The sequence below is a fragment of the Balaenoptera borealis genome, assembly GCF_965194805.1.
Source record: "Balaenoptera borealis genome assembly, chromosome: 15".
NCBI lineage: Eukaryota > Metazoa > Chordata > Mammalia > Artiodactyla > Balaenopteridae > Balaenoptera > Balaenoptera borealis.
Window position 1 is genome coordinate 31,369,941 of NC_138871.1, and position 25,124 is coordinate 31,395,064.

A 25,124-nucleotide genomic window follows, 5' to 3' on the forward strand; every position below is an offset into this window, starting at 1 on the left:
TAAACTAGCCGCTTACTGGACTCTTAAATTCTAGTATGTTCTCAATTCTTTTGGGCTTTGTATATAGAAAAATCACATAATCTGCAAATAATGGTCATTTTGCATCCTTCATTCCAACATTTACCCTTTGGTTTATTTTTCCAGTTTTCTCATTGCATCCGTTAGAACTCTCAGAACAATATTTAATAATAGATTAGAGAGTAATCATCCTTGTCTTGTTTCTGACTTTAATGGAAATTTTTTTACCACAAGGGTTTGAGATAGTTATTCTTTATCATGTTGAGAAAATATCTTTGTATTCTAGTTCAATATGGGTTTTTCTCAGAAATGGATATTGAATTTTATAAAATGCATTTTGGGCATTTATTGATTTTTCTTTCCTTGATGTGGTGAATTATATTAATAGATTTCTGAATATTGAACTCTTTTTTTCATTCCTGAAATAAATAATTCATGGTTCTGATACATCCTTTTAAAAATACTCTTCTGGGTTGAGTTACTGGAATTTTATTAATTTTTGCATCCATAGTCACACATGATAAAAAGCAGTTCACTTTTTGGGCAGCCTTTGTTTAGTATTGGTATTAAGGCTATAATTTCCTAAGATGAATCAGGGTGATCCCCACCCATTTCTTTGCCCTAATGGAGTTTAAATTAGATAGGAAGTCTCTGCTCTTTTAAGATTTATTATTCACTTGTAAAGCTATCCAGATATGGAATATTTGGATAGCATTTTTTTTCTGTTTCATTTAAAGTTCTTTAAAATTTTATTTTGCTGCTTCTTGAGTAATTTTGGTCATATTTTATATAAAATAATCCATTTCATGTGGCTTTAAAAAATTATTAGCCTGATTTACAATATTATTTTTATTACTTAAACCTTCTACTGTGGATATGACATCCCATTCTCATTCTTGGTGCTGTGTATTCCCACTTCCTCTTTATTGGCCAATCCAGATGTTGGTTTCCTCATAGATCTTCTCACATAAGCCAATTCTTGGATTTATATATTGGTTCTACTAACTTTCTTGTTTTCTGATTTATTGATTTTGTTTTTATACTCATTAATTCTTTTGCATAACTTTTCTTTGGTTTATTTTGTTCTTTATGTTTTTCTACAATAGAATAAAATGGATTTGATTTATTTTCATATTTAATTCAATAATAAAGACATTTAAGGCTATGAATTTTTTTCTCTGAGTATAAATTTGGTCTTATCCCATAAATTTTGACATGTAGTATTTCCTTTATTGTTAATTTGTAGGTAGTTTGCAGTTGCTGTTTTGGTTTTATATTTATTCTAAAATAAAATAAACACACTCCGAGAGTGTGTTTCCTCATTTCTAAGTGTTGGAATTTGTATTCTTTTAAAGATTTGTTGATAATGTCTAGTTTTATTGCATTATATTTAGACAATGTAGTCTACTTAATGTCTGTGTTGGGGATTTATTGAGATTTTCTTTGTGCCCTAATAATATCATACTTAAATGATATATGGGTGTAGACTCTACCTCTGGGACATAGTATTTAATCTTCATCCTCATTTATTGTTTTTGATTTTATAAAGAATTAATGTCTCCCACTGTATTTGATTTCTGTTTATTTCTCTCTGTTTCTGATAGCTTTTGCTTTGAATATCTTGAAATGCTTTTCAAAGTATACATGTTTTTATAGCTATATCTTCATTATGGATTATGCCCTTAATCCATGTAAAATTACCTACAAAATGATCCTTTTTGTCCAAAAGAATATTGTTTTCCGTGGCTTCTACTTTGATCATGTTATGGCTCTATTTATCTTTTTGTTTATATTTGCCTTGGCATACTTTTGATGGTCCCTTTATTTTTACCTGTTTTGTGTCACTTTATTGTAGTATTTCTTAGTTTTTGTAAATCTCCTATAGTATTGTCTTTGGCATCTGTTGCTGTAGCAGAGAAGTCTGAAACAGTCTATTATTGGTTCCTTTGTAGGTAACCAATTTCTTTTTTCTAGGTGCTTGTGGATTTTCCCCTTTACCCTTGTATTTCAAGACTGTGTCAGGAAGCATATAATTGTAGGCTTTTCTTTTAATGGACTTTTCTCCCCTGAAATGCAGTAAGTTCTTTCATTTTATATATATATAGGTCTTCTTTTCAATTCTGAATTTTTTTCTTCTATTATATCAATACTTATAACTTATATGCCAGGTCCTCTGGTCTTTGTCTCCCATATCTATCATATTCTTTCTCATCACTTTCTTATCTCTGACCTTATACTCTTCCTTTTGAGAGAGAAATAGGGCTGACCAGCATTCCTGTCACCTCACTGATCAGCAACTGCCAGGAAAACAGTTGGATGCCTGAAAATCTTGTTGGTGCACGGCAGGGTATCTGAGTCAGGGAATGTGGAGAGGGAAACTTTCAAGTATCCTGAGTTCAAGCCCGGAGAGGTTGTTCTTTGTCCAGCTCCATTTGCCTTAGAATTTTCTTTGCCTGGTTGGTTTTGGGTTTTTTTGGTTGTTTTGTTTTTGTTGTTGTTGTTTTTTCTAAATAGTGTGTCCTTCAGTCTTAGCTTTCAGGGGGTTTGGTGGATTTTCATCTTTTTCTGTGTTTTCTTAGGTACTTTGAAATAATGGCCCAGTTAGATTTTCACTTTAGTGAGGCTGGTCAGAATAAACGTTCTTTCTATGAAGACCCTGAGCACAGAGGACTGGGGACTCCTGTGGATCCCTCTGGTCTCTTCTGGGCCTGTGGGTGGGTAGTCCTCATGGGGAAGCTCCACAGGGTTGGGGAGGGGACTCTTTGATACAGGACACAGAGGACATGACAGAGTGAGTGTTTTCAGTCCTATTCTGGCCTCCTTCCATCTCTGGGGCTCCATAGTTATTTCTAAGAGAAGGATTCAAAGGACTCTGGGTCTGAAGGCTCTCCCAACAACAGCCTCCCTCCCCTCCAGCTTTGCCTGGGGGACTTATGCTTTGGATATGCCTCCCAGCTTGCTGCAAGGGGTGAAGCAAAGAGGTAAATACTTATCTGGGGAACTAGAGAGGAGGCAGGGATCCCAGATTGGTCAGTTTGAGTTAGAAATCCTAGACTCTTGGGTTTCATTGTTGCTCTTCTTGCCAGTTTAGCTGGGTCTTTGGACCACTTCTGTCCCTGTCAACTTTGTGTACTGGACACATGCACTGGAGGCGTACCACCGTTGGTGGGCACAGGCCCTTTGGGGGCATCTTCCTGACATGGGGTGTTCAAGGCTTGCTCTGCTTGCTTTATGTCCCCAGTCCACCCTCATATTTGCAGACCGTCTCGTCATTTCAACTAATGGCAAACCTGATAGAGGACATACATCACATGGTGTGACAGTGAGGTTTATGGAGATGGTGGAAGCTTCCAAAGGGCATTTTAATCCATTAATGGTTTTAGTGGGATGCTGGGAGAGACAGCATCAGGAGGCTCCCAGCCAGACATCATTTTAAGCCAGAACCCTTTCCTATTGATTCTTTTATTGTTTCCTAGACACTGATTAATTGGAGTTCTGGGGCTCAGATGCCCTCTTCTGCCTTCCTGAGGCATGCAGGCAGCGGTCATCGTGGTTAATGGGACAGACTGAGCGTCAACTCCTAGACCCTCTGGGTGCCCTGACTATCAAATGCTCTAGGCTTATTTCCATATTACTTCCACATCCCTCTAAATTCCCCAAAAGAGCCATAACTAACCAAGGGACTGCATATCCAGAGGGGACCAGATGTGGCCCACCCAAGGCCTCCAGCCCCTCAGCCAACCACAGCCACGCTGACTTCTGGAAATTCATGACTTGTCAGAAAAACTTGAGGAATTTACTTCCTGGCTAACTTGGCTTTCTGTCTGCCCTGTTTCCAAATTAGAGAAAAAGTTATATTACATGGTATAGTTAAAACAATATGATAATGATTAGTAACTTCTTCATTAAAACTGATAAAATATACTCATATTTCCACTCAGAAATTTATTTATGCTTTTATTCAATGTCCATCTCTAGGGTTTGTGGTCAGCTTGGCCTTCTGAGAACCTTTCATTCTGTGGCCTTGAGTCTGGCCATGATTTTTGACCCAAAGCAATGCCATTCTTCCCCGAAGGAGCAGAGGACCTTATTGGGCACAGCTATCCATTCTATGGATTTTCTCCTCTGGAGTCAGGGTCAAAGAATGTTGAATTCCCTGAAGTCTCGTGTGTGGTTGTAGTGCCAGTGAGAATTTGAGAGGACAGGGGCAGGGCAGGGGAGGGCAGACGGGAGCCCCTGACCCAAAAGCTGCCCTGTGCCCCTGCAGACTTCTCCATGATGACGCCCATCAATGACCTCCACACCGCCGACTCCTTGAACCTGGCCAAGGGGGAGCGGCTCATGCGGTGCAAGATCAGCAGTGTCTACCGCCTCCTGGACCTGTACGGCTGGGCCCAGCTGAGTGACACCTACGTCACGGTAAGGAGAGCCTCTGGGGGTGAGGTGGGGCAATGTGTGTGGCCCCCACCAAATCCAAAGGGAGAACTCCTGATCCTTGGCATGGCCATGGCACTGCTGGTGGCCTTTGGCCAAAATTCAATGAGCCCTTCCAAGGTTTCTAACCACTGTGGTTTCCTGAGACAGATAACCTGCCCAGTGGGCACTTCTCTGGATGAGGAGCCAGGAATTTCTGGATCCTATTTCTAGGGCTACCCTTGACCATTGGGAGATTCCTCTTGTAGTTCCATTTCCCCAGCTCCAAATAAAGCTGAGTCCTCTTCATCTCTTATGGGTCAAGGAGAAGTAAGGGTTCTTGGGGGGAAGATTTGGGTGCAGTGGATTTAGGGAAAGAGGGGATTCAAGCAGTGTGTCATTGGAAATGACCCCTCTCCCTCCTTACCGCTGAGAACACGTGTCTTTCCTCCAGTTGAGAGTCAGCAAGGAGCAGGACCACTTCCTGATCAGCCCTAAGGGAGTTTCTTGCAACGAAGTCACAGCATCCAGCCTGGTGAGTACAGTCTGGCCTGTCACTACCCATTTCTTGCTGAAATGACAGTACTCTTTCTGCTCCTACGGTGAAAGGTCATCTCCAAGGTAGCCACTGCCATCCTGTCCTTCTTGCAGTTTGCAATCTAGTGGGACAGAGAAGTCACATGGACACCAAAACAAACTGAGAGCGCAGAGCATGATGTGATCAAGAGACGAAATGGGAGGTGCAGGCTGCAAGCGCAGTGGGAGGGCGAGGGGAGAAGAGATGAGCCTGGAGGCCTCTGAGCCTGGGATTGGACAAAGGCTGGGAGTCGGGAAGCCTTCCAGCTGAGGGGATACATTCGAACAACAGCCAGTGCTTTGTCCCAAAGCAGTGCAAGACTCTTCTAGTGCCGGTGCCATGAGAGAGAGCTTCTGGGTCCCCTTTCTGTCCTCCTGCTCCTTTTAGGCGTGGTAGGAAGAAACTTCCAGAATCGGTTTCGATCAGGAAAGATTTCTGGGCGCGGGGGTGGGGGGAGAGGAGAGTAGTAGGGGGACTGGCTTAGAAGCAGAAGAAGTTGAGTTCAGGTGCATTTTTGCATTTACACAAAGTTGTTTTTGTCTGTGCTTAGACGTGATTAAGGAGTGGGTTTTGTCTTCTGTGTCACAGTCAAAAGTGGCCGTCTCTGGTGATGATGTTCTATGAGATTGTTAATTTTAGGCAGCACCATGGCTTAGCTGTGTGCCAGGTCAGCCACAGCCACCAGCAGTTATGTGTGTGTGTGTGTGTGTGTGTGTGTGTGTGTGTGTGTGTGTGCGTGTGTGTGCGCGCGCGCGCCCGCCCGCGCGCATGCGCGTGTGTTTTCACCATGACACCCACAGCCCCTTGGAGTCAAAAGCAGATTGTAAGACCAGTGACTGCTCTCCATCTGTCCTTTAAGACCTAGCTTTCGGGTGACTGGTAAATGGGTGTTCATTATACTATCCTCTTTACCTTTGTGTATGATTAAAAATTTTTCAAAATAAAAAGTGGGGAAAAAAGGAAAAAGGCTCAGTTTAGATGTTACTCCCTTTAATAGGAGGAATTAAAGACTCCTCCTGTCTGCTTCTAGAGAATTCTGTGAATGATTCTCCTCTTTCACCTTGCTACTCAAAGTGTGGTCCGTGGACCGGCAGTAGGGGTATCACTGGGATCTTTTTAGAAATGCAGACTCTCAGGCCGAGTTCTTAGCCTACTGAATCCGAATCTGCATTTTGACAGGATCTCCAGGTGATTGTTTTTTTTTAATCAATTTTTAAAAATTGAAGTACAGTCGATTTACAATGTTGTATTTATTTCTGCTGTACAGCAAAATGATTCAGTTATACATGTATATACATTCTTTTTTTATATATTTTTTCCATTATGGTTTATCACAGGATATTGAATATAATTCCCTGTGCTATACAGTAGGACCTTGTTTATCCATCCTATATATAATAGCTTACATCTGCTAACCCCAGCCTCCCACTCCGTCCCTCCCCCAACCCCTCCCCCCTTGACAACCACCCGTCTCTTCTCTATGTCCCTAATTCTGTTTCTGTTTCATAGATAGGTTCATTTGTGTCATATTTTAGATTCCACAGATAAGTGATATCATATGGTATTTGTCTTTCTCTTTCTGACTTGCTTCACTTAGTATGATAATCTCTAGTTGCATCCAGGTGATTAAAGTTTGAGAAACTCTGCTCTAGCATTTTTCAATGCTGAATTATAATCGCCTTTGTTTCCCAGTAGCCTGTGTGCTCACCCTGCAGGCAGGAATGGGGTCTCTTGCCCCCCACATAAAGCACATCCATTGCTTGCGGTATGGTGGAGAGTGGACACAGGTGGGTGGGCGTGTGCCTGGCCCACCTGCGGGGAGGGGAATGAGGGGCCTCTGCCTGCTGGTGACCGGAAGTCTCTCTTCCCCCCGGCCCAGATCAAGGTGAACATCCTGGGAGAGGTGGTGGAGAAGGGCAGCAGCTGCTTCCCAGTGGACACCACGGGCTTCTGCCTGCACTCGGCCATCTACGCCGCCAGACCCGACGTGCGCTGTGTCATCCACCTGCATACTCCGGCCACGGCGGCGGTGAGTGTCAGCTGTTCAGCCAGCATTTCAGTCCCCGAGGCTGGCAGCAGACCCATGGCACCTGTCTCTCTGAGGGTCTCCCTGAAGAAAGACATAAGCCCCCAAGCTAGGAGCAAACTCGCCATATAAAACAGTTCTGGAAAGATTCCCTGGAACTCAGAGCAAGGTGAAGAGGGGACACCCAACATGGGAACCTCCTCCTCTGCATTTTCTAACTATGGAAGTCTAGGTGAGGGGAGACAAGGTGAAGATGTGTAATGTCTTCCCTGCTGCACCCCGCACCTGCTACATACTCACCCTGGCACCACAGGCCCGGGTGACGGCACCTTCCGAGTGTCTGGGGACTGGGAGAGAGCAGAGGGAAGACCCTCAAGGAGCAAGCTGTCCCCCAGGGGTCTCTGGGCATTTCTCCACGTCTACCTGAGAGGCTGCGGTGCACCTGGAAAGACAGCAGACACCCAGTCTGGGTGTTCCCTCAACCTTCACCCCCAGGCCACATGCCTACAGGGGCAAAAAAGACCTGTCACTGGCCTGTGGTTTTCTCCGCAAATCACACCGGTTACTAGCACTCAGACCTTCCAGAATTCGGACTAAGGCTGCATGTCGTGTTCGTGCCAAGTATCCATTTCTGCAGAGCCGGGGCTTACACGAGGGGCAAGATGAGTGAAGGGGGGCAAGCGGCTCTCCTAACCTCTCCACGCTCCTTGCTTTTAATAAAAGGCGGGGTTTGGGGCATGGCCGTTTCAGCCTGTGTTTTAACCCTGTTCTCTGGCACTTGCATTGCTCCATTGCCGGTAAAATGGGGGCTTCTCAATGGGCCTCATGTTAGTGAAGAGTCGTGGCTATTGATGCACTGACCCAAGGCTGAGGGTCTCGCGCAACCCACCCCAGGGGCCCTGGACCCTGCTTCAGCCCTGCCTGGTGCCAACTCCACCAGCCCTGCCTCTTCCCGGGTCCTAGGACAAGAGCCAGGCAGGGGTGGGCAGAAGCACGCCATCCCTCAAGCGTATTCTTTGCAGCAGTTTTAGAAGGTGATGTATTGACATGGCAGCTGAGAAAAGTGTGATGAAAAGGCTTTAGAGGAAGCAGTGAGAAAGCAAGAGCCTCGCCAAGGGGACGGGGTGCCTTTCTCCTGCGCTCGCTCCCTCCCCTGCCACGTCCCCAGACAGAACTTGACTGTGCGGCTCTGAGGAGAGGGCGACGGTGACAGAGAGGCGTGGAGTGGGGTGGAGCTGCAGCGCTAAACATTCATTCCATCGTCTCCCTAAAGGTGTCAGCCATGAAGTGGGGCCTCCTGCCTGTGTCCCACAACGCCCTGGTGGTGGGGGACATGGCCTATTATGACTTCAACGGCGAGATGGAGCAGGAAGCCGATCGGATCAACCTGCAGAAGTGCCTTGGACCCACCTGCAAGGTTCGGCTCAGCTGTTCTGGGAAGATGCTCTGGGTGGGATTGTCAAAAACCGACATCACAAAAGCGACAAATGTTCATTGGAAAATGTTTATAAGTTGCAGATAAACAACAATATCAACAAATGACATAAAAATCTTTCACCCTACCCTGCGATTTGGGTGCACACCCCCATAACTATTCATATAGATTTACAAAACTAGGATTATAAAATATAGTCTCCCTTTTCCCCTTAGCGATATACAGTAAACACCCTTGTATGTTACTAAATACTTTCTAATCACTATTTTAAATTTTACCTCGTTGTATGAATGGCTGTGCCACTATTTACCTAAACAGTCCTCTGTGGTTGGACACTGAAAAGTTTTTCCCCCAAATTTTCTCTTAATATAAACAACTCTGTGATGAAAATTCTTTCAGCTACATCTTTGTATTTGCTTGGGATGATTTCCTTAGGATAAACTCCTAAGGATGCACATTTTACAACTCTTACTTCATAGTACCAAATTGCCCTCTCCTCCGGCCGTGACTAGTACTTGAGAATGCTGTTCCGCTACAGTCTCCCCAAACTTGACTGTTATCACTTTTTTTTTTTTGCTAACTTGATAGAGCTAAACAGAATCTCATTATTATTGCTTGATCTAAGTCTGAAGGCCTCTTTTATAACAGCATGTAATTAGGGCTGTTGAGCTTAGAATGGGAAGTTTCATAGCCAAGCCTGGGTGGATGGGCACTTGCCCCCTTCCTTGAAAGGCACTCACTCCCGGAGTCATTTTCCACCTGGGAGTCCCTGTCTTCCCACCTCTCACATAGAGCAGAAATCCCTGCCACCCTCTCCTGCCATTCTCTGAAGCCTCATTAGCAGTGCCAGGAGAGGCGTGATGTTCACATTTGTGAAACGGTACAAAAATTTAAGAGATGGGGCGTTCACAAAAGATCTGCAAAATCCTGTGAGCACAAGTCACGGTCTCTTTCCATCTCTCTGGCTCTTGAGACGAAAAAACTCCAGCTGTTTTCAGCAAGAGTGGATGTGATGATTAGGCCACTGGGCCTCAGCCCAGGTGCTGCAAGGACAGATCTGATACGTGGGTCTGTGGCCCGGCTCCCAGGTGGGTGTCACCTAGGTATCTTTCAGAGAGTTCTCGAGGATAAAACCAACCAAGATGGGTTTCCAACAGGGAGGGTGCACCTGGACCTTGGTATAAATTCATTTCTGTTTTTTCCCCCCTTTTAGATCTGCCTGCCCCTGGCTGAATTACAAACATCGCTCCATCAGGGACAGCCTGGGTTCTGGTTCCGACTCTGCCCCCAATTAGCTGGGATACTTTCAGTTTCTTTAGGCTTCTCTTTCCTCATTAATAAAACTAGTGAGTTAGATTAGAAGTTCTCTGTGGCCTCTTTCATGGAACTGTAGGATCTTAGAGCTGCCAGGGCCTCACGGAATTCATGGAGAGGAAGCCTGAGGGCCAGAAAACAGGGGACCCAACTCACCTGTGTCTGCAGAGACACCTCTCAGAGGGCCACCCCTTTGGGTTTGACTCACAAGTCGACTGAGTTACAGGGGGGCAAGTGATTGCTTTTGAGGTTGGACCCTTGTATTCAACAGCAAGTAATTTCATTCACTTTAACACAAACATTCGTTTTTCAGACTTCTAAGCTCTTCAGGGCCTAAAAACCCAGGCCTTGCCCAAAGAAATCCTCCAAGCTATTCAGTCTCAGTTTTAAAAAGCACCTTCAGTTTTTTAGGGTGCATGCTTTAAACATTCGTTTGGGTGGATATTAAAACTCATGGGGGGGGGCGGTGGGTAGCATTCAGTGTTTGTATAGGGAGAATGAGTAAGGAATTGGGGGAGGGGGGCGTGCACCAGGATTGGATACGAAATTGATCTGAATAAAATGAAAAATCTCTCCCTCTTAACTCAAGTTTGGAAGGCTTAAAGTTTTAATTGGCTGTCGGCTCCTGTGCAGATCCTGGTGCTAAGAAACCATGGAGTGGTTGCTCTGGGTGACACCGTGGAGGAGGCGTTTTATAAGATCTTCCACCTGCAGGCTGCGTGTGAGATACAGGTGAGCAACTTCCTCTGGAGTGTGGGCCCAGGAGGGACCCTGACAGGGGCCTGGGGGCAAAGGTGGCAGCCCCATGGGTCGTGATTTAGGGAGACCTTTGAGTGGGGCCCTCTGAAAGCCTCACCCTATTTCTCTGCCTTGGCACCACCTGATTCTTCTAAAGTTTCACATTTGGAATCAGTTTTGTAGCTTTAAAATTTTCTACCGCCATTGTCTAACAACCAGCACCCAACTCTTGGGGATCAGTGCTCAGGACGGGGAGCTGCCTGAGCTCATCAGTAGGACAGTGGGAGGAGCTGTACTTCCCATGCTCCTGTATAACCTGGGGTGTACCTGTTACCTCTAGCTGTGCCCCACAGACACCACACAGGTAAGTCTTCTTTCCTTTCTTTGTTTGGAGAAAGGTAGTTTGCAAAGACCATGAATGTGGTCAAGTCCAGAAAGAGAAGTGGAAAGCAGGCCAAAGTAGAGTGTTGACATGGCAGGCCTGACCACAGGGAAGCCCCAGGGTGATGTTCAGGGAGCCCATGGTGAAATTCTCCTAACTGGTAAAGGATGAGATAGAGGGTGGGTGGGGAGTGTCAGTAGTCATGGGACCCCTAGAAGAGTTGATGGAGAAGCAGTAGGAAAACACACATCTTGTAGTTTTATGAGATAACCAGGTAGTATTGGATAAGCCAAGCATACACTCCTTCCAGTGTGGCAAGCCGTCGGGTGAGTAGGGGGGTCTTGCACGACTGACTGGGCTTCATCCTTCCCAGCCTGCACTCTGTGCTCTTGGGTCAGGGACCTGCCCTCTGCAGGCCTCCATTTCCTCAACCTCAGACCTGGGTCTAGAGAGACCTTGTGAGGATGGCCTTTCAGACAAGGAGAGGTGTTGCTGATGGTATTTTTAGGACTAGGTTGACAGAGGGAGAGGCTAGCTGCCCCAGGGTGAGTCGGCTCTTTGCAGGGCCCTTCTGGTGTCCCATCTGCCCTCTCCTGGCTGGTCTGGGCAGAGTAGTGCCCCGAGGAAGACGGCCTGCCCCTCTCTTGGGCGTTATGGGGGAAGAATGGGATAATCCCAGAAGCATCACTAGTGGAGGCTCTACAAGTGGGACCTTTCTCAATGGTTTTTGAAGGATATGTTGAGAGGACAGTGATGAAGAAATGTTAGAGGAGGTGGTGTGAGACCCTCCCGACTCCCCATCCCCCATCCAATAATGCTGGCCCTGAACTCTGACCCCTGAGTGTTGTTAGAACCTGGCAGAGCCTCTGATATGCCTACTTTCCCTTCTCCACATCTGAAGAGCTCCCCATCTTTCTTCTGAAGAAGAGGCTTCCATGAGAAAATATCTCATGAAAAGGCCTTATCTCTTTGCAAAGATAGCACAGCCCTAAGAATGAATGGAGAGAGGTTCCCGGGTGTCCCCCCACACGGTGAAGGATGCCTTCTCCAGGCTCCAGATCCCCAGAAATGGCCACTGCACAATTTAAGCAAAGGGAGGCTGGCCATCTAGCAGCTGGGGAGATGAAGGGCAGAGCTGCCAGCCACTTTCCTGGACAGCCCCAGCTGCTTCTCTTGGCCCTGTCTGCTGTCACTTTCTTTTCAGTCAGGACTGGTTTGATGTAACCTTTTAAAAGTGCATCAGGCGATGGGGACAGATAACCCCAGGAAAGCGCCAGTGGATTTTTTTCAGCAAGTGGAGCAGGAAGGCTTCTAGAGGGTGAAATGAAGCTGGAAGTTGTGGAAAAAAACCAGGAGAGATTAGACCAAGAGTGTGGGTGGATTAAGGCTCAGAAGAGCCCAGGTACAGTAGCCTGCAGATGCTGTTGGGACTGCAGCCCCTGGAAGGGTCATTTCTGGTCTAAGGACCAGCACCGAAATTCTGTTTCCATCATGACTAGTTTTCTCCCTCAGTGGCCTTGGCAAACAAGCAAATGTGTCCATGGTCATTTCAGCGGTTCAAGACTAAGAGCGTATTCCATTCTCCTGGGGACAGCGTTCTCTTTTCTCCCCATCAGTTTGGGGTTCCAGGAAACTGGGTCATCCTCTGCTGAGAGAGGCAGCTCCCTGCTCTGTTCACAGGCAGATGAGAAGAAGCTCAGACAATTCTCCATCTGCTACCCATCGCCATGGAAACGGATGGGGGAAGGGGGAGGTGAGAGGAGGCAGCTCTTGCAAGGGTGTGGGCAGTTTTCTCCTCCTCTATGAATGACCAGTCTCCAGGGGGTATTGCTTCTCAGCCTTTCATGGTAAAACCTCAGAATTTATTTATCATAAATGTTTCTATGGCACTGCGTATGCACCAGGTGCTATTCTAAGTGCTTTACAAATATTACCTTAAATAATCCTCACGAGGTAGATACTATTTTCATTTTACAGATGAGAAAGCTGAGGCACAGGGAGGGTAAATAGCTGCTCAAAGTCACACAGCAAGTAGGTGGCAGAGCCAGGATCCAAACCCAGACAGCCTGGTACCCAGGTCCTATGTCCTAAACACTACATTGCCCTGCCTCTCAGGAAAGCAAGCGTCGGTGGGAAAGGTCAGCTGACAGGTTGGGACCCCTCCTCAGGGAGCTGGCACTTCAAGTCAGGGTTTCAGGGTCCCAGCACTGGAGCCCTGCCTTGGCCAGGTAGGGGTCCAGGATGAACTTGGTAATTGATCAACCAGCTGGGATTCACTACCTTTGAGAGTGCGTTTCCAGGCGCTCAGCCTCAGTGCCAGGTGTGAGGGACTTCAGAATTAGAAAACACGGTCAGCAGAGGGCAGAACTGGGACCAGTGAATGAACATAATAAAAAGGTAGATTTCAACTCAGGGTAATCTATATCAACTCACTGTAACCCTTCTAACATTTGGACAACAGTATAATAGGCTGCCTTCCCAGGCATGGGGCTGACCACTTCTAGGGATACTAGACAAGGACTCATTTTTGGTGAGAGAATGGAATAAAAGGCCTCGAAGTCTCTATATTTGTAGGGTGTGGAGTCGTCTTTTTAAGATAAAAATGGAGGCTTCCGTAGGACACATGCCTTGGATGAAGAGGGCATGGAAATGCTTGTTCTTGCTTCTTCCTCTTCACAGAGTGATGGGGGTCACCTTGGAAAGGCCGCCTGGCTGACCTCTAGGAAGTCTCACAGGGGCCATGTGTTGCACTGGTGAATTTAACACACTCTGGAGTGTGTCCAGGATCCTCATGGGTTCATAGACCTGTGTTTGTCAGCAAGCTACATTGGATTCTTTTCATTTTCAGTAAAACAATAACTGGCACAAAAACTGGAACACTGAAAGTTTATATAATCAGAGCCGTTCCCCCATAACAAGCAGGTTTACATGGGATAGCAAATATTAATCAGAATGCTGGGGTCTTGATGTGCAGTGTAAAACTTCAGCTTCACTACCTACAATACTTGGAAACCACCATCTCTCTCTGGACTTACCCAGGAAGCCAAACCATGACCAATTATATCTGAGTGGCAGATACAGGGAGTAAATAGAATGTGCTTTTAGATGAGCATGGAATTAGAAAATAAGATTAGTTGGATTCATGAATGTTTTTAGGATCGTTCTAAAATTGCCTGCTTTATACACACACCACTTGCCCTAAAAGTCAGAGTCTGTTGCCTGTAGCCACCTGTATTGTCCCCTCCCCATGGAGCCGTGACAGTGGGACAAACGCTCTAAGTCTGCTGGTAAAAGCTTCCTAAGCCCTACACAGTGCCCGGCTGAGACTGTCAGCATTTCATGTGTCTCCTCTTTCTGGGCTTCCTTGACTGGCTAACCCCGTCATGGAGGGTCTTCTGCCTTTAGACCTGTTAATTCAGCCCAACATGCAGCTACACTCATATTTCACTGGCCTAGAAGGCAGCTTATTTCTTTCAAGTGACTTTTTTTTTTTTTAAAGGGGAGATATTTCAGACACACAGAAAAGTGCAGAGAGTCATATAATAGACACCTGCTACCAACCAGATTTAACAAATATCAATGGCATTTTCGTCTGCAAGAAGTAAAATATTACAGACAAGAATTGAAGTCCCCTTTTCTCATCTTCCCTCCTTCCCCAGAAATAATCACAATTTGAGGTTGGTCTGTGTCCCAGGTAATTTTTCAGTACTCTGCATTGTTTTATTCTTAAGGTTTAACACTTGCTATGTCCCCCTAAGAACTGACATTAGGAAAGAAATACTAATACCTCTTTCCCTGGAAATGGGCACATGCCCTACAAGTTTGGAGTGGCTTTCCTCTGGGAGGAAAAAACCAACTACAGCTCAGTTTTCCAGACATTTCTGTTTCTAATCTTCCCCGATCTCCATTCTCTGTTACACCGAGGAGCACAGGTACACGCGCACACACGTGTGTGTGTGAGCTGAGTGTTCTCTGCCCTTTGCGCAGGTGTCTGCTCTGTCCAGCGCGGGGGGTGTGGAGAACCTCATCCTGCTGGAGCAGGAGAAGCACCGGCCTCACGAGGTGGGCTCCGTGCAGTGGGCGGGGAGCACCTTCGGGCCCATGCAGAAGAGCCGGCTGGGGGAGCACGAGTTCGAGGCCCTCATGAGGATGCTGGACAATCTGGTGAGTTTCTTGCCGTTGTCCTCCCAGGCCAGTCCTTTGCGGCTTAGCTCCCCCAAAACCAGTCAGTATGAAGCATTCGGTGGGCGTGAGAACTGCCAGTGTCACAGTTAATTTGTTAAAGCCTCTTGATCGGCCACTTGACTTAGAATGTGTGGTCATTCTAATAGTAGTTGAGTTTTCTCAAATGGTGGCCTTTGCCACCCCTTTTCCAAGGGCTGTTGGATGTTGTCGTACCTGCAGGGTGCTCTTTAGAGAAGGGATAGGAAGCCCTTGGTTGGTATGAGAGGTGGTAATCCAGCAAAAATCAGGACCACAGAGCCTCTCTCATGCTGTGGCTTGGTTCACTCCTCTTTTGCATTTAGTTCTGCCTTTCTTTCTAATCTCATGACTTTAACGCGGAAAACACATAATGCCATTAATTTCCCTGTTCCTGGTGAGCAGCATTATAACAATACCCTATTGTAATGAATGAATCAATCAATCAGGTAGGGAGTTAACTGGTATATGTCCAGGAGTGGGCTTTAAAGGATCCAAAGAATTATAAGACATCCTTCCTTCTGGAGCTAACAATTTAATTGATGATATATGACGTAAATAGGAGACAATTCAAGAAAAAGAGGAAAGCATATACAGTGAGGAGCTAATTGCAGGAAGAGACTCTGACTTCTTAGATTGCTCAGAAAAGGGAAGATGAAACCTATCTCTGTGACATTTCTATATCATTTACCCCTCCCCCTCACTGCTACTACTTTGGACCCTCTCTTTGTTGTGTCTGGGTCATTGCAATAATCAGTCCTTTTCTTCTGCTCCCAGTTCCTCCAAATCATTTCCACTTTAGTACCAGGCTGAGCATGAGGGTCACTTTATAATGGTGAAAGGTACACTCCACAATGGAAATACAACCCCTGTTAACATTTGTGTGAGTCACTATGCCTAAATAAAGCACCAGGACCAAGTGGTTTCATGCAGAAATTCTTTCAGACCTTTAAGAGACAGACTATTCTTATGCTATTTAAACTGTTGCAGTTAAGAGTGAAAGAAGGAAACCAAATCATAACAATTATAACACATTCAGACCAATCTCACTTTGAGTTGATGAAAAATGCTGCATGAAAACTAGCAAATAGTATCCAGCATAACATTAGAATAATAATACACAATAACCAAGTGAGGGCTCATTCCTAGTATTGAAGGATGGTTTAATATTATAAATCTTTTAAATATATTTCATGATATCAATGAGTCAAAGAATATAAACCTTCTGATCACTTTGAGATCAAAAGTTATTTGATAAAAATTTAATATTGATTTATAAAAATAATAGCTGTTAAGTAGGATAGGAAGCCATTTATTTAACATGATTAAAATGATTTTTTTCTCAAAACAAGCACCAGTATCATGGTGAAACACTAGAAGAATTGCCATTAAATTTTGAAACAAAACAATGAAAATATAATGAGAAAATAATCCTATTTGCAAATGCAGCAGAATCAAACTTTAAGCAGAACCCCTTTAAAGGCAACTGTAAAATTTTACCAACAGACATCAGAGAAAACCTGAAATCAGTGAAGAGCTATAATTTATTCTTGGTTAAAAACTTCAGTAGGGTAACTTTTCCAAATTAATCGATAAACTCAATGTAATTTCCTCAAAAGTGGGGGAAGGTATAAGGACTTAGCAAAATGTTCTTTCAGGTGAAATTCAGAATGGCTCGGAAAATCCTATAAAAAGAAGGGTGATTACCACCACATGGTAAAGTGTGATAAGGCTTGAGTCACTAAAGGGAGAAGCACTAGTCCAGAATGGACAGGCCAATCAATGCTACAGCTTAGAGAATCCAGAAATAGATCCCAAATGCATGAAAATTTAACACAGGATGAACAGCCATCTTATAAATCTGTGGGAAAAAGATAGACTGTTAGCCATCTGGGAAATAAAACTAAGGTGGATTACTACCTTGTCCTTTCAACAAGATAAATCCCTGATTTGTCAAAAATTTAAACATGGAAAGGAAATTCATATAGGTATTTAAAAACATAGATTAATAGTTTTAATGCTCTTGTGTTGGGAAAGACCTTGTCAAGCATGGCAGGAAAGTCTGAAATCGTGATGCCAAATATTGACAGATATGATTACATTAAAATTCAGAATTTGTATTTTTATAAACCACCCCACCCACCATATAAACAAAGCTAAAAGACAAAGTATGGGGAAAATATTTGCAACATCTGTGACAGTCAAAAGATTCATATCTTTACTGTAAAAGGAGGTATTACAAATCAATATGAAAAAGATGAACATCACAATAGAAAAATGAACTGAGAACCCAGTTTACAAAGGAAGATATTCAAGAGGCCATTAAATGTAATCAAAAATATCCAGTCTTACTAGTAATCCAAAAAAGAACAAAACAAAAGTAGAGGATTTTACTTTTAACCCATCTGATTGCCAAGGATTTTTTTTAAAACCTCAACAATATTCAGTGTGGGGAAAGGAGACGAGAACTGGGAACTCCAGCACAATTGGCAGAAGTGTAAATTGGCTCAGTGTTTTGGGAAGACGGACGTGATAAATCACAGCATGGTGACTACAGTTATTAATACTGTATTATATATTTGAAAGTTGCTAAAAGAGTAGATCTTAGAAGTTCTCATCACAAGAAAAAAATTGTAACTATGAGAGGTGCTGGATGTTAATTAGACTCGTGGTAATCATTTCACAATACATACAAATTTTTTTAAATTGAGGTATAGTTGATTTACAATGTGTTAATTTCAGGTGTACAGCCAAGTGATTCAGTTACACATATAATACATACAGATATTGAATCACTATGTTGCACACCTGAAACTAACATAAAGTTACATGTCAATTATATCTCAATTTTTTAAAAAGCTGCTTATGTGGTACAGTCCATTTATATACTGTTTTATATATATTATAGGATGCATTAATTATATAGCCTGTATATTTACATACATGCATTTGTATATGTGTGCTTAGAGAGATGACTGAAAGGATTTTTAGTGGTTGTCTCTGGGGATGAGATTTTTGCATAAAACCCACTTTTTCCTTATGTTTTTTATATTGCTTAATTTTTCTACATGGCTCTGTACTTTTTTCGTAATCCACTTTCTTTTTAATGCCACTTTAATTTTAAAAAAGATGACAGGCAGAGCCGAGAATTGCCCCAGCAGCTGTTAAGATTCCCGAGTGTTCATTCTGAGTTAACAGTCTACCTTTGGGGGACATGGTCTTGCTTAGGAGACAGGGATATTCTTGAGTCAGAGTTAAGGCTCCCAAGAGAAAAATAGTCAAGAAGCCTCAGAGTCGAGGAAGGGAGGGCTACTGTTAGAATCAGCTGGGAAACTTTCTAAAATCCTGTAGCCCAGATTGCACCACTGTCCAATGAAATGGGAAACTCTGAGGTGATCCCAGGCATCCACATTTTTAAAGCTCCCGCATGACTCTGTTGTGTTGAGAACTACTGGACCAGACCAAAAGCTGGAGCTCTGTCTGGTCCACAAGATTCTGGGGACTCTCTCATCCCTGATCAGAAGGCTTGTTGGGGTGGAGGAGGGGAGGGGTTGGGGGACCAAGACAGGGAACAGTTCTGAAATACACCAGAGGCGCGGCAAGGCCTGGCTTGTGTTACAGAGACTTTGGGTTAAACTGAGTCGTTTAGATGGAAGGGGGTAAAGCGTGTGAGTGGGCGAGCAGGCATGTAACTGACCATTTTCCCCACCACGTGTGGTTCTATTTTTGTCCTTTTTTAGGGTTACAGAACAGGCTACACCTACCGCTACCCCTTTGTTCAAGAGAAAACCAAACACAAAAGTGAGGTGGAGATTCCAGCCACGGTCACAGCCTTCGTGTTTGAGGAGGACGGCACCCCGGTGCCCGCCCTGAGGCAACACGCCCAGAAGCAGCAGAAGGAGAAGACACGCTGGCTCAACACGCCCAACACCTACCTGCGGGTCAACGTGGCCGACGAGGTCCAGAGGAGCACGGGCAGCCCCCGGCCAAAGACCACAGTAAGGAGGGCAGAGGGGGCTCCGCTGGGGAGATTGGGGTGGAAGGAGAGTGCCCGGCTACCTGTGTGGGCTCAGCCGCTTTAAAAGGGAAACAACAAGTGCAGAAAATGGAAAAATAATGCCCTGTTTGTTTTGTGGAATTCTCCTACACACAGTTGAATGAGTCAGATAAAATTATCACTCATCTAGTATGCAGTGTACTTTTCTCCATTGGGGAATGAAGCTTTGTTGCCCAAGGCTTTATTAAGGTTGTTTAAGCTAACCATTAAATTCTGTAATAAACTTTGACTTCTTTAATCTAATTTCCCTGGACAGAGAAACTTGAAGCTGCCAAAATCTGTACTTGGAAATGTCATACATGCAAATTGGGAAAACAACCAAGATTTCTTAGGGGTTTTTTTTCCCTCACACTATCCAGTATCTACTCACAATACAAGGTCCATGTCTGCTATACCAAACCAACCTAAAGCGTCCATGTGATTCTGAATATGCACATTTCGCAATGTTCTTCAATAGAACAATCAGCAAATCTAAAAAAAAAAAAAAAAAAAGGGAAACAGCAAACCTCCCCTGGGCCTGCACTAGTCCTGTCTCCCCTTAAGGCTTCCTATTGGGCATCTGGGAGCAGCTTCTCATGCCTACGGAGCAGATCACCTTTTTCTTGCACCCCTATGCTGAGTTTTTGGTCCAGAGCGTGGCTGGACCAGGTCACTCCCAGCAGCGTGAAAGCTTTTTGCTCCCATATCTGGAAGGGGCTCCTGGGAAATTTAAGGGAGAGGTACCCAACATTTGAACTGACCATCTGATGCAAAACCAGAAGGTGCGTGGGCTACTTGCTTTATTACGTTGTCCACTCCCTTTATAACCCTCTTCTGTAGAGAGGTGCTTGCTTTAGACGTTAGATGTGTGAGACCTGCCCACAGATTGAGTTTTTACAAATTGTGTGCTCTTTTTCTCTCTCTCCCTCATCACACACCCTGGCTCTTAATTTGATTTTCACCAACAAAGTAGCTGGCAGCCAAATAGAATAGTTCTTCGTTAAAAAAAAAAAAAAAAAAAAAAAGCCCTGCAAATCAACATCCATGAGTCATCTAATACTACAACACCAGTGGCTGCCTGTCTATCAAAGCTGACACCAAGGCTCTGTCCCTCCTCTTAAGTGTTCTTTATGGCCATTGATCTGGGGCCTTTCTTTGGTTGCTGGGTCATTTGCTGTCCATCTCTGCTCTGGGAGACAGACATCAAAGAGGCCCAAGAGGAGGGAACGTGTTTGTCTAGGCTTGCTGACTTGCACGTAGGCTGGTCGGCCCAGATCTCATGGGGTGGACCACTAGGGGGGACGGTGAGCCATATGCCTTTGCCTTACCCACCGGGCCTTGTGTGTGTTCAGTGGATGAAGGCCGACGAGGTGGAGAAATCCAGCAGTGGCATGCCCATACGGATCGAAAACCCAAACCAATTTGTGCCTCTGTATACTGACCCCCAAGAAGTGCTGGACATGCGCAACAAGGTAAGGTGATAGCTAATTACCTCCCATCTTTTCTCCCTCAAAGGAGTGGGGGGTGGTCCCCAGGATGCGCCTGACTTACCAACATCCCAGATGCCTCTTATGGAAAAGAAACTACCATTTATTGGCCATATTCCAGGCACAGCGCTAAGCGCTGTGCTTTTGTAGTCCGGTGTAACCCTCAAATAGAGAGGTGCTAGCTTTAGACATTAGATGTGTCTAAGAGACCAGCCCGCAAATCGAACTTTTACAAATTTTATGCTATTTCCCTTTGGCTCATTTTCAAGATTGCAAAATCCTTTGTGTTTATTTCTCTACCTTTGCTTCACAGTTCACTCACTTATATTTCTAACGTTACTTTAAAAACTTAACTTGTAACAGACCACCTTCCATAGGTCGGGTATGTTCCCAGAACAGTGTTTCAGCGTGTGGTCCTCTGAAGGGCAGATTCCTGGGTCACTCCCACCCCTCTTCCCGCGGGACTGAGATTCAATATGCACAGGGTGGCCCCCCAGGAATCTGTAGTTTAAACCAATTCCTCAGGGACTTCACAGGAATATTAAAAATTGAGAATCTCCCTCAAGGATCTACTATGCCTCATTTCACTCTTTATTATCTCAATGACCTGCTCACGGTTAATGAGAATCTGGTGCTCTACATAAACTTCTCATTCGCCCTGGAGCAGACGTGGAGACAGACTGTCTCAGAGTGGACATGATGCGTTACATCTGCCCCCTTGGGCGGCCTTTCTAGTGTGCCCCGGGGATGCTCCCTCCCAACTCCACACCCTGACGCTGGACAGCTAGCTCACTCTCTCCATCCCTTTCCACGCAGCTTCGAGAACAAAACCGACAGGATGTGAAGTCGGCGGGGCCTCAGTCCCAGCTGCTGGCGAGTGTCATCGCTGAGAAGAGCCGAAGCCCGGTACAGCAGACGCTGCCCTTGTCTGGAGGGGAAACCTGTTTGCCTTCTGGGTCTGCAGTACCTGGGGCTGGGCAGCAGGACCCCTGAGTCCTTATATGCCCACCTTCCCCTGTGATCTTGGGCACTGGTGCTCTTGCTGCAAAACGGACGCTGTGAGGACTGGGGACAGTGTATCATCGCCCCCCACTGTGGGCGCCAGGCAGGGGAAGAGCAGCCCAGCCCGCCCACGGGAGTGATACGGCTTCTATGCCTCCCCCTTGGAGCTCCCCTCTGCCCTCTGTCAGTGCCCCGCAGAGTGGCCTCTCAGGAGCGCGGCTGGCCTCTCCCAGCGGCTCCAGGCCCGCCTGCCCTGAGCGGTTCTGGCCTCTGTGCGCGGAAACAGCGTCATCAGGCCATAGCTCTGGGAAGATGCTCACAGGCTCTCAGAGGGCAGACATGTATATAAGGACTGGTACTCCTTCCTACAGGATGGGAAGGGGCAGTGAGTTGCCCACACAAACACACGTAGAGTTAGAAAATATAAAGTTGTTTCCCTGCTTGAGATAGAAAAGTTTTTGTTTAGCGCTTAGCAAAAGGGGTGAAGGTCAGACTTCTGGCTTGTGTTGGAAACCATTGCTGCTCGTTGCAAAGTAGCAATGGCATCTTTCTTAGCAGTAAGGGCAGGGGTGGGGGATACAGGGCCCATTCCTCTCTGCAGAGCAAACTGAGGTGATGTCATGATTTCAGATCAGGCTGCAACCCACCAGGCGGGTGCCCCTTGGCAGGGGGAAGTGTGAAGGTTATGTCATCACCTCCACCCCACCTCAGCTCAGCCAAGACGAGGAACACCAAATGTGCTACAGGGTCAAGGATAGAAATACCCCACGATAATGGGGCGGAGGTGGGAGTTCAATACTATGAGCAAAACTGTTAAAAACTCTGCCATTTATACCGAGTGCTCTCCTTGGAGTCCCTCTTCTTGGGACCCTGGTCTTGGACTCTTTTGAACCCCATGATTCCTTAAGATAGGCTCAGTGCTGCCTTGTTTTGGAAGGAGCCCATGGGCCCATCATCAGAAGACTTGATGAGCCAGAGACAGATGGCCTGGAGTGTGTGGTGTGGGCCAGCTGCCCAGGCTCACATCCCACCCACCCCTCACTTTCTTTGGCTCCTTGGCTCCAGAGCACTGAATTCCCAAAGGCCGAGATGAGGATGCTGAGTTAGGATAAAGGACTATGGAGTCTGAACTGTCCCGAGCTAGAGGGATCAAAGGATTCCCGAAGCTTACCCAAGGCCCAGCTGGTGAGCTCCCCAGAGCCAGGGGCTCCCCAGAGAGGGTGAAACACAGTGATTTTGCCAATGTCCCTTCACGGACCTGCAGTACAGGCGGGTTGAAGATCCAAGGTTCAGGACCTTGGCCCCCTTGTTATTTATGACTGTGTGCAAAACAGGACTAACGGTTTGGACGGAGAACGCCAAAGCCACTGTGTGTTCTGCATATGACTTACTGCTGGGTGCCGTGGCTTGTGCTGCTGATGCGGGATGGTGGGGTGCATGGTGGGGAGCGGCTGGCGGGACACTGGTTGAGCCAACGCTTTGCATGCTGGGTTTTGGCTGACTGACTGCGGGCCGCCCGCTGTATTTGCACAGTGACGGCTTGCAAGCGTCCACAGGAGAGATCGCAATAAAGGTGTGTCTTCCTTCTGCTGGGGAGCATTCTTTGATTTTATTTCCGGGGCAGAGGGAGGACCCCCTGCGTTCATCCAGGCGGTTCCAAAGAAGCCGAGTCTGGGGGTGAGGTAGCCGTGGGACGGAGTGAACAACCCCTACCCCGAGGCCCCGAGCTGTTGCCATGGAGCTGCATGCCACGCTGTCGCTAGCAAGACCACTGGCAGCCCCATGAGTCTGAAAGGAAGCTCGGGCCTGGGCCCCGACTGCGGCGTTCAGAGAGCGACACACTCTGTGGTTAACTTTCAGTCCACAGAGAGCCAGCTGATGTCCCAGGGCCAGGCGGATACCAAAGACGAGGCCGAGGAGATAGTGCCCAACCCCTTCAGCCAACTCACGGACCAGGAGCTGGAGGAATACAAGAAAGAGGTGGAGAGGAAGAAGCTAGAACTCGATGGTAAATAACCCCGGGATGCTGGTGCTTCAGGACCTCCCAGGGCGGAGGGGAGAGCTCGGGGCACCCAGAGAGGCAGCAGAGCAAACCATGGCCCTCACTCCCCACCAGCAGCCTGGACCCCCCTTCCTTCCTGCCTGCCAGGGCCCCCAGGGCTCAATCCAGCCTTGTCTCGCTTTCCTTTTCAGTCTTCATTTGCTTCTCTCTGTCTCTTCTCTGTCATGTCCTCAATTTGACCGTCCTGCTCCATCACCAAATAATATTCTTATCAGCATGATTTTATTAATCACAACAATGCCCCTCATGGCTCGTGCCTGACAGTTACACGGTGGTGCCGCCGTGACCCCACTGACCCTGTCACCCGGGAATAAGGAGTTAATCCGTGAGGAGTGCTTAGGATAGTGCCTATGAATAGGGCCTAGGTCAGTAGACACCAGACAAGTGTTAGCTGTAATAATATGTTCATTATAATAGTGATCATAATTATTTTTTTATTTTATTATTTATTTATTTATTTATTTATTTATTTATTTATTATTTATGGCTGTGTTGGGTCTTCGTTTCTGTGCGAGGGCTTTCTCTAGTTGCGGCAAGTGGGGGCCACTCTTCATCGCGGTGCACGGACCTCTCATCATCGCGGCCTCTCTTGTTGCGGAGCACAGGCTCCAGACGCACAGGCTCAGTAATTGTGGCTCACGGGCCTAGTTGCTCCACGGCATGTGGGGTCTTCCCAGACCAGGGCTCGAACCCGTGTCCGCCGCATTGGCAGGCAGACTCCCAACCACTGCGCCACCAGGGAAGCCCCCGATCATAATTATTGATGATCTATCAGATTTGGTATAAACCGCTTAGCCTGGCAATCAGAAATGAGTCCTTTATGTCAGAATCCAGCAGCTGAGTCCTTTCTGTCAGAATCTCAGTCAAGCCCATCTCTCCATGCTGAGCCCTAAGCAGTCATACTCTTGATAGCTTGTTCATGCCTTTGTCCCTTCCTGACAGAGTTTCTCTTCTTGGCTAGCCTGATTCAGTATTATCTGCACTTTGGCCTCTGTGGCAAACCCCCTCCAGCCAGGAAGCCCTCTCTGTCCCCCACATGGAGCTGTCCCTTCTCTTTGCTTCAAGTGCACTTGGGGTCTGAGACACAGAATTCAGCTCTTGGTTTTGTCCACCAGGCAAGGCTTTCATTCCCTCAGGGCAGGGCCCTCTTCCACAGCCCCCGTCCCCACCCAGAGTCAGCCATCTTCCTAGGAACAAAGGCACTAGAAGAATCCTCGCCGGCTTTCTTGGAGTTAGCTTGCTTGGAGTTCTTGGTGCCAATCGAAAAAGTAGATAGAAAAATATGGTGCTTTTTGTCTCTAGAGAGTGTTTGGACCGGACATGCAAATTAGATAAATAACAAATAAGCTACATGCAAACAAATCGTGGGCGGGAGTTCCCCTGCAGTCTTGCCGTCCACATCAGGGGTTACATAGTCCATCCAAAGATGTCCTG

General features: G+C 46.2%; 1 protein-coding gene and 1 long non-coding RNA gene across 2 annotated transcripts in view; one reads left to right on the forward strand and one right to left on the reverse strand.

Annotated features, from left to right (window-relative positions):
• Window positions 1-25,124, reverse strand: part of LOC309611685 — a 732,894-nt gene that overhangs the window by 168,919 nt on the left and 538,851 nt on the right. The window lies entirely within an intron of this gene.
• The window catches only part of ADD2 (adducin 2), a 112,810-nt gene that overhangs the window by 71,834 nt on the left and 15,852 nt on the right, over window positions 1-25,124 (forward strand). The window contains exons 5-14 of the mRNA XM_082356344.1: window positions 4,286-4,437; window positions 4,886-4,966; window positions 6,888-7,037; window positions 8,308-8,451; window positions 10,417-10,515; window positions 14,891-15,067; window positions 18,844-19,101; window positions 20,492-20,611; window positions 21,443-21,532; window positions 23,489-23,636. Coding sequence (XP_082212470.1) covers window positions 4,286-4,437; window positions 4,886-4,966; window positions 6,888-7,037; window positions 8,308-8,451; window positions 10,417-10,515; window positions 14,891-15,067; window positions 18,844-19,101; window positions 20,492-20,611; window positions 21,443-21,532; window positions 23,489-23,636 — 1,419 coding nt within the window. The remainder of the gene's footprint in view (window positions 1-4,285; window positions 4,438-4,885; window positions 4,967-6,887; window positions 7,038-8,307; window positions 8,452-10,416; window positions 10,516-14,890; window positions 15,068-18,843; window positions 19,102-20,491; window positions 20,612-21,442; window positions 21,533-23,488; window positions 23,637-25,124) is intronic.